We start from the raw sequence: 10,540 nt of genomic DNA, 5'->3' as shown, positions 1-10,540 counted from the left end.
TTCCTAAAGCAGTGGGTTACTTTTCTGACGAACTCAAAGGCGGGTGCTAATGAAAGGAGGCTTTACACAGTACGCGCACACATGTGGGTTGCACAAAAAAAAAAGAAAGATAATGCAGAAGTGTACATAACTTTTTCTAAAATTAACATTGGTTGTTCAAATTGCACATGATGGGAGAGTAACTCTTTCTCTATGGTAACTCGCATTTTTAGTCTTCTATATTGCAGAAAAATAATGGGTTCCAAGCAGAAGTAACTTGCTGTCATCGAATTGTTAACGAAAGAGGGTTGCAGGCTGTCCGAAAGTCACAAACAACTACAAGTTGTTAACGGAAATAAATCCATTGTCAAGAACAAGATGCAGAGATGCATGAAGAAATCCAAAGAAAGGTGCGGGGGACAACCTTGTATACAAACCACGCAGTGAGAAACCATCAACTGCGACCACAAACAAAACCCGCCAGCGTTTGGACGAAATGATTTGCGCGAACAGATGAGTCATAGTTTGTGAAATCGCGGTGCAATTGGAATGTTATCACTGTATATAACCGGAAATGGTGGAAGACTTTAGATATCGGAAAGTGTATGCAAAGAGGGCTCCTCAGCAGTTGACACTCGACTTGAAGAAAAAAAGGATGGCAGGCTGGTCTGATCTGCTGGAAGCGCTTGAAGTTGTAGTGACGTCATTTGGCGCCAAGATACAGTCGCCATTACTGCGTTTTCATCTACGCATGCGCAGGGAATAGTTCCGGAAGGAACACTGGAAGAGTCTCATGCGCATGCGTGGAATTCAACATCTAAACGTTCCCGCTCAATTCATTCTCTTTCTCGGTCGGCCGGCCATGAGCATGGACGGGTCAAGCTGTCTCTCCAGCATCTCAACTCTGGGGACAGCTCATTCCAACATTCCAACATTCCAACGTCTCAGCAACCATGCTCTCTCACAGAAGTCGTCTCAGCAACCAAGATTAAGGCTGCCTATTTCCTCCATAAATAAATATTGCTGTGTTGATAGTTCAGAGTTCTGCGTTCCGTTATTATTTAGAATTTAATATAGGAAAGCAGGTGTACACCTAATGGTGTATAACCACTTTCCTATAAAGTCATTAACACGTTTTTATTTTTGTCGATCTGGTGTCGGAATGAAACGTAGCCTTAACTTTATGATACAGAAACAAAGGCTTAGCAGACTCACTCTACTGTATGGCACACATCTTCTGCAAGGCCTAGGAAGTCTAAAAACCATGTTTCTGGAACGTTACTGTACCGTGAACTGCAAGCAGTACATTGAAACACTAAAAAAGCTTAGAGAAGCCATTAAGAAGAGACTAATCGAGAATCTGAAAATTATTCACATTCCTTATGACTATGTACGACTACATACACCTTTAGCGATAAATCAAGCAATTGGCAAACTGGTCCCACATCCACCGTACAGTCAGAATCTGGTGTTTTCGACTTTCACCTATTCGATCCAATGAAGGACGGTCTTCAAGGACAATGGTTTGTCGATGCAGACAAGTTGAAAGTGGCTGTGATGAAGTGGCTACAAGAGTGCACACCTGAAATTTTTCAAAGACGATTCTAGAGAAGTGTCCAACGATGCCGAAAATGCGTCACTTGTGATTGAGACTAGGCTGAGTAGTACCGTTGTATAGAGGAAGATTTGCTCTACAAATATGTGCAACTTGAACGACCTATGTCAGTTAATAAAAAAAATGTTATGCCCATTTTTACCTCCGCCTTAGCGAAGGCGGAGGTATTATTTTCCGTCGTGTTTGTTTATTTGTCTGTGGACAAGATACCTCAAGAACCGCTGCATGGATTTGGATGAAACTTTCAGAGATGTTTGGCCTCGTTACAAGCACGAACTGATTAGATTTTGGGATCGATCCGGTACCGGACAAGGATTCTGGATTATTTGTTATATTTACTTTACATGATTACGATCTTATATTGACTTTCAAGTCTTTCTCAGTTATCTCCCTAGAGGCTGTGTCCAAAGTTTCATTTTCGTTTCTCTATTTTTAATTTTACTCGCATCTCTATCTTAGTAGAAATTGATGGATAAAGAAATGAAACTACATAAACAAATGGCAGCAAAACCATTCAGAAATTATATAACACTAACATATATTTATTATATATTAAACATACATATTAACACTTTACAGTATACATACATATATGCATACATCTATACATCGACCTAAAACAACAGGAATACTAAAGAAAAACCGAAGTTTAAGAGTGTATGTATGTACGTGTGTGTATGTATGCGCCTATGTCTAAAGTGTTCTGGTGCTATATTACCCATGCGCTTAAAAGAAAGGGCTCAAACTTTTCTCCTACTATACTCACACAAGCACCCGTCTCGTAGAACTAGAGGAAGATGTTAGCTGAGATGGACATCCCATAACAAATCCTTTTGCAGTGTAAAATACGATACGTTGGAGAAGTCACAAAAAGTTCATGAAGTTGCTCCTGGTACTTTTCCTGGAGCTGCCGAATTATAAAGATCATGATGACCGCGCTCCTCTTCTTTGTAAATCTACACTGTGATACATATGTGCGCGTGCATGTGTGAGTGTGTGTGCATGTACAAAGAAAGAGAGAGAGAGAGTGAGAGCTACACACATTCATACATACACGTTCAAAGCACTGCTGCCGATAAGGTAAAGCGCACATGCGCGGTAAATTTTGAAAAATTAACATATAAACATAAGCCATCTTTCCTATGACTCGTGTTTATATGTAATCTGGTTATTCCGCTGAAGATAGTTTGACCTTGTAAGGTATATTTTTATCTTGCTAAAATAACTTGAAACCATGGTACGGAATATAGATTGGTAAATGTTTTTATTTTTCATTCCCTTTCGAAATTATTCCTATTTTTGTGGTATAGAGTTTTTTGCTGCTCTTTCTAGCGGGTCAGATGTCCTATTATAGGCATCTCTGTATTTTAAATGAATGATATATATATATATATATATATATATATATATATATATGTGTGTGTGTGTGTGTGTGTGTGTGTATGTTTGTGTGTGCGTGCGTGTGTGTACAGTTTAAAAGCATATTTTGTGTTGTTATCTTAGACAAAGTAAAATAGAAACAACGAATGATAGAAATTCACAGAAAAAAGAAACAGTCACAATTTTGGTTATGAGAAATAATATTAGGAAAAAATATTCTCTCATTTATATATCATAGATAATAAAGTCATTACATAAATGGTATTTTAAACCGTTAATTTACTGACAATACATCACCTAAACAGTATGATAGCATGATTTTTAACATGGCATATCATGCAAGCGTAAACTATCACGTTTCATTCAATTTGTTTAAAAGAAATAATTGGGAAAAAAAAAAGTAGTATTAAGTTATTTATTGAAATTTTTTGCGACATCTTTCATTTGACATTTTTCCTGGATTCGTGCTTGTGTGTGCATGTACGTTTGTGTGTGTGTGTGTGTGCGTGCGTGCGCGTGCGTGTGTCTATCTATCTATCTATCTATCTATCTATCTATCTATCTATCTATCTATCTATCTATCTATCTATCTATCTATCTATCTATCTATTCTTTTGCCTGTTTCAACCCTAAGCCTGTGACCATGTTGGATATAAATACGTATATACGTTTTTCACTGTCTTCTATCTTTTCGCTTTTCAAAAGAATGTTTCTCCCAGCGTTCACTATTTTCCTCTCGTTCTGGTCTAACTACTCTCCATGTTTGTTTCGTTCGGTTTCCTTGTATGTCTCCACTTGTTATTTTTTGTTGTTCCCATCTTTGATCCTCCATAAATCATGAATTTTAGTTTAGAACTTATGAGAGCAACTCATATTGTTGTTGAATGCTAGAAATGAGGACGACAACTGATGAAGGGTCCTTTCTCTGTGTTAACTTTTCTGTTTTCCTTTTTTTCTCGTTCTTTACGTATTTCATGCTATTTGCACCGTTGGTGACGTCCTGTACCCATATATGCATATATATATATATATATATATATATATATATATATATATATATATATACACACACACACACGCAAACACACACACATATATACTTATTTACATACTAACACGCACAAACATACGCACATGCACATATATGTAGTGAAACTAACACTTCTATCGCCATTATATACAAACAAACCATCTTCCCCACTGTTATAAATATATTCAAGTTCGGGCGTAGTAGAGAGCAGCCTGCTGTATCCATCACATGACTGACTATTCTTTGCGCGGGTAAATTATCTTCACCTGTTCCCGCCAGAACGCAAATCGACCAACCACAGCCCCTAATAAGGTCACGTGATAGTGTTTTTCTAATGCTTCTCTGGAGCCTACCTCCAGCTATAAATAGTCTGCTAGATACCCAGCAAATTCGTCGCGCCTCAGATCTCCTTTGAGATTTGGCGTTGACCACACACGTGTAACACAGCCAGCCAGTTCCAGCGACGACATCAACACCATCGTACAACTACGAACTACAAGCATCGCCCCCGACGTCGCCAGCAGCAACACGACACTACGACTACCAGCATCGTCCCCGCCAGCGTCAACATGACTTCTACGTACACAAGCTACCAACAGCTAACCAAACTACCGCAGAATCTCTCTTCGATCCTGTTTGTGTGAATCACCTCACCACGAAATAACAGCCAAGAACCCAGCCTGCGAAGAACATCTTTATTCAAGAACCCGGCTTGGCATGGAAGCCCTAACATCACAACTAGTGATCGTTCTGTCCCACACGCCTTAACTTCTTATATACAGACACTTACCACTGTGTACTCTAAGAACTGGTATCTTAAATCCTTATACGTGTTACTGACTCTATTCAATACTGTGTATCTCTCGCACCCACATACATGTATTACTTACACACACTCTTTTATTTACATGACGGCCTGTCTTTTATTGTGTTTTATTTTGTCGCATTCACACACACACAGACATACGATTTAATGCTACAATAAATACTACTGTTATTCATCTTCATACGGTTGTGTTCCTATCGTCTTCCTTACTGGCATTTCTTAGTTCTCTATGTTATCGAAGTATAACATATTTATCATTTGATATATTTTGTGTTCGACCGTGTGACGCGTTAAGAAAGGAGCCTGTTTTCCATTCGTCACCGTTTCTCCTTTTGGGTTCGCACGGTCGTTCTTACATATATACATACCTATCTGTGTGTGAATGTAAGTGCAAGTGCTTGAAATGGAATAAATTTCGACTTACTTGTCATTTTTTCAACAAGAGATAGGAGATACAACTTTATGTTTGCAATGTGCACCTAAAAACAAAAGGCATATTTATTTAATGATAATGTATTACCTATACAGGAATTATTTATTTGCGCGCGCGCGCACACACACACAAAGTCCATTTCTACTGGCCTGTTTCTCAGTTAATCTGGAGCATTCTTTCATTTAGACGATTCATCGGACAGAATAAACTCGATGAGAGCAGATTACTTCGCGTAACATTAGATAGACAGAAGCATACGCTTGGCTTAACGATTGCTTGGACTGCCGACGGAAGTTTATGATTAGCTGGCCATTTACATGCAATACTGTTTATACAAGGCTTTTGCCATGAGTCAAAAGGAAAAGCAGGAAAAAATATGGGAGAAGTGAAAGAGATGAAGCGTTGAGAATGTAGTGGTTGGGGTGACAGTGTCAATTCATTTCTAATATATTGCAAATATCAAAATAACACAAATGGAATGAGGTGAGTCAGAGACGACAAGGTGTGAGGTTACAACAGGTAGACAAAAATTTAAAAAGTGGTGGATAAACTGTAAGCACGAAAAAACAAAAAGCATAAAAACTTCTGCACAATAAATTATGTGCCGAAAGCACAGAAAAGGAAGAAGTAAAGTAACGTTTCGGGTGAAAACCTTAAACAAAGTAGACTAAGAAGGAAATAAGCAAGAAGAGAAACTAAACCTGTTTAAAACACGTGTGTACCTTTCGGCTACATGTTATCATATTAAACCGTTATCTCAACACATTGTTTTCTCTCCCCGCCCCATTTTACTCTCTCGTCCTTTTCTTCCAGAGAGTCAAACAAATACACCTGTTTGTTTTTCCCCCACCTGTCTGTCTTTTTGTTTTCTGCACATTTGAACCACATGTATGTATGTGTGTGTGTGTAGTTATGGTATATTCTGTTAAGAACGTAGTAGAGTACAGTACAAAGCTCGTCCACCTTCAGATTTCAGGCAACTTAATTCTGGCCACGACAGGCAGAGAGGTTGATCTTGAAGCAGAGAATCATGTCGCCTGAGGATACACTAGATCTCATAATGCAGGGAACAGTTGCATAATCAAGTAACTGCACGCCTGAAGAACTACATTGCGTGAAAACAATTGTTGGGATTAAAAAATAATGTCCAACCGTACTCCCTATTGTTGACTCCAAAATTTTTCAATTATCTATTCACACACGACAGAAGCCCAAACGCAAACCCAGAAGTACATATAATACTATTACTGGATAGCACAGGGTGAAATCTGAAGGTGAACGACCTTTATACTGTACTCTACTGTGTTCTTAACAGAATATACCATAACTATATACCTGTGTGTGTGTGTGTGTAGATACATACATTCATGCATACTAAACATGCGGACAGGCATGCATATGTATATATAGATATGCAATCTCTCTCTGTCTCTCCCTCACACACACACACATGGATAGGGGGAAGGAGCGTGGGAGAGAGTTCGCTGAATTATTATTGTTACTTAATTGTGTTGAATCTTGAAAATGCATATTTGGTGCAGTGGCAATATCTTGGTATTTTCTCGGCATGCTTGTTAACCAAGTTTTCGTTACTTAACAGAATGCACGAGGCTTCATCAAGGCACAAGTCACATACGCCGGATAGTGTATTATATTGGTGTGCATTTTTTATTATTGACCATTCTATTCCATATTTTATTTTTCCTTCTTTTACTCTCCATATAAGGTCCACTAGTGATGTTGCATGTCACTTGCTTATTTTTCGAAATGAGGAGATATGGTTGCGATAACGAACTTTAAAATGGTCTTTGTAGGCTCCTATGTATGTGTATCTATGTTGTGGTGTGGTGATTGTGCATTTGTATATGATGTTTTTTTGCATGCATTGGTTCCTGAGTGGACATGCAGATTTCTTATGACAGCTGCAATGATTTGCACTGTTATCATTTTTGCAGTTATTTTTTCAATTATATCATTAATTAAATATATTCCGTTAGAATATTATACACTGACTTTATAATGTGTGCTCTTTGTATAAAATGTCAAAAATATTAATACTATAAAGTATTTAGACATTAATATGAGCGATTATATATACTGTATTTTGAAATAATAGCATGAAATTCAATATCAAAAAAATTCCTCACGAAGATATATATGTCTAAAATAGTATTGTATTAAAAATATATGTAAATATATGAAACATGACAGTTTAAAAATTTGTAAATTAATGCATCTTACGATCGTTTCACGAAAGTATTGTCATTATAATGGAATCCATTGTTGATACACATTGATAGACAATACTTCCGCTCGTCAGAGATGGAGAAGATAAGGTTTTTATAATGTATCGAATGTTGTTTTATATATGAGAAAGTATTTTTGAAAATAGATTAAAATTAACTGGTTTTGATTTATGCAGGCTGACTTTGGTAATAAAAGTTAAAGTTTGTGTATATATCCTTGGTAAGTTCATCTCAGTAATCCATGACTGGTTTTGATTTATGCAGATACACTTTGGTAACAAACTTTCGAGTTTGTATGTATATATCCTTGTTAAATTCATCTTGGTAATCCATGACCATTTTGTGTAAACAGTACCTTACCCTGCATTCCATATTTGAGATGTAGAAGGTTGATTTTGGTGGTCCAATCTCATAAAGTGGATCCTTTATGATCAGGTCAATGGCTTGATTGTGATGAGTCCCCCAAACATTTCCCAAAGCAAAGTTGCATCAGCAAAAGATTATAGTGACTGTCTGGTGTTGTCCATTACAGCTTTCTGGAAGCCAATCAGAGCATTACAGCAGAGGTTTACTGCAATCAACTTGCTGAAATGCATGCTCACTTGCAAAAAATGAGACCTGCATTGGTGAATCGATGCGGCCCAATTCTGCTCCATGACAATGTTTAGTTGGATATAAAGATTATCTTTTGGTACTAATACAGCTTCTGTCACTGACAATTAATTTTTAATAAGGCTGCTGCTTATTTGTGACATCAAACTATTGGATGTTGTTAAACATACCTGGTTGCAATGCGCTTCACATTGTTTTAACTTTCGAATGATGCCACCTTGCTGGCTAGCTGGGCTGGACAATATTCATCCTGATCAGAAGGCTAGTCCATCACATGGTCACCTATTTACAGCTGATTGGACTGGAGCAACATGAAATGAAGTCTTTTGCTCAAGAATACAATGAGCCACTCGGTCCAGGAAGTATCAAACCTACAATCTTGCGATTGTCAATGCAACACCCTGACCAGTAAGCCTTCACACAACACCTTCACACACACACACACACATTTGCGTATGGATGAGGACAGCTGTGTGAAGTTTCACATCCTAACAGTGGAGGGAACTTCTAGAAGAGGTAGACCCAGGAAGATCAAGGAGGAGGTGGTAAACACAACCTTCGAATGTTGGGCCTCACAGAGGCAATGACAAGTGACTGAGACCTTTGGAGATATGCTGTACTTAAGAAGATCCAGCAATCCAAGTGAGATTGTAGCCATGGCCGATACCAGTATCGCATAACCGGCCCGTGTAAAAGTACCCTTCAATCGTAGAGCAATATGCTGTGCTTGAGAAGACCTGTTGAGTCAAGTGAAATTGTTGTCATGGCTGATGCAGGTCCACTTGACTGGCACCAATGCCAGTGGCATGTAAAAAGCACCATTCGAGCATGGCCGATGCTAGTACCAGTGGCACATAAAAAGCACCATTTGAGCATGGTTGATGCAAGTGCTGCTTGATTGGAAAGTGGACGTTAAATGATGATGATGTTGCATATATATATATATGTGTATGTATGTATGTATATACATCTGTACATAAATTCACACACATACACACACTCACATATACATACATAGGCATGTAAATGTAGTACACACACACAATTATATTTGTGCAAGCAAAAGGTTGACAGTCAATTAAAAGTTTTCTTTGTGAGCTGACTTCATCAGACTGTAAAATTGATTTGTCTTAGATGCTTGTCTTGGATGATTTGTCTTAGATGCTTGGGTTCAAGTTGTGGGTGGAGAATGGCATGTATGGTGTAGTTGGAGATTATAAAATAATAACTTTTGAACTAAAGAAAGATTGGATTGAAAAGTAAAAAATAACCTCTCAATAGATTATTCGAGTGGGTGAACAAGAGAAAAAAAAAAATGAATTATGCTAAATTGGAGGTAAGATGTTAGAATGGATTACTAGGTGGAGGAGGACAAGGAGGATAAGGACATTATAACATGATATCAGTCACAATACTTGACAGGTACTTTATTTCATTACTCGCTTTTATTCTTTTACTTGTTTCAGTCTTTTGACTGTGGCCATGCTGGAGCACCACCTTTAGTCGAGCAAATCAACCCCAGGACTTATTCTTTGGAAGCCTAGTACTTATTCTATTGGTCTCATTTGCCGAACCGCTAAGTGACGGGGACATAAACACACCAGCATCGGTTGTCAAGCAATGCTAGGGGGGACAAACACAGACACACAAACACACACACATACATATATATATATACATTTATACGACGAGCTTCTTTCAGTTTCCGTCTACCAAATCCACTCACAAGGCTTTCGTCAGCCCGAGGCTATAGTAGAAGACACTTGCCCAAGATGCCACGCAGTGGGACTGAACCCGGGACCATGTGGTTGGTAAGCAAGCTACTTACCACACAGCCACTCCTACGCCATTGGTCACAAAAATATGAAAGACAAAGTTAAACTTGGTAAGATTTGAAATCAGAATGTAAAATGCCAGAACAAATGTCACAAGGAACTTTGTGTGAGACTCTGATGATTCTGCCACTCCACAACAATAATAACAATAATTGCTTTTATGACAGGCTCAAAACCTGAAAGTTGAAGGAGGGCTTAGTTGATACTATCAATCTCCAGTACTTGACTGGTACTTAATTTTACTAACCCTGAAGGGAAGAAAGTCAAAGTTGACCGTGACACTATTTGAACTGATGATATAAGGATCCTACTAATTCACAATAATAATAATAATAATAATAATAATAATAAGGATAATAATAAAACATATGACAATTCAAAAGACATGTCAAGTGGACTAAACTCACTTGCCATTCTTTACCATTCTTTACTTTTAAAGGATCTAAATAGCTATGGAAAGAGGCCATCCAATTAAAAGAAAAATCACTCCATGTGGAGAATGCATGTCTTTTAAATGTAAACAAAATAAGCATCATTCGAACACAAACTGAACTGAAATTTTTTTTAGGATTCACTGTAGTTGC

General features: G+C 37.8%; 1 protein-coding gene across 1 annotated transcript in view; it reads right to left on the bottom strand.

Moving 5' to 3' along the window:
• Positions 1-10,540, bottom strand: part of LOC106871738 (uncharacterized) — a 61,582-nt gene that overhangs the window by 41,589 nt on the left and 9,453 nt on the right. The window contains exon 2 of the mRNA XM_014918356.3: positions 5,255-5,309. Within this exon, the coding sequence (XP_014773842.1) occupies positions 5,255-5,309 (55 nt within the window). The remainder of the gene's footprint in view (positions 1-5,254; positions 5,310-10,540) is intronic.

This window comes from Octopus bimaculoides, chromosome 2 (genome assembly GCF_046866305.1).
Source record: "Octopus bimaculoides isolate indiv1 chromosome 2, ASM4686630v1, whole genome shotgun sequence".
In the NCBI taxonomy this organism is placed as follows: domain Eukaryota; kingdom Metazoa; phylum Mollusca; class Cephalopoda; order Octopoda; family Octopodidae; genus Octopus; species Octopus bimaculoides.
This window is presented reverse-complemented; position numbering and strand designations above follow the sequence as displayed.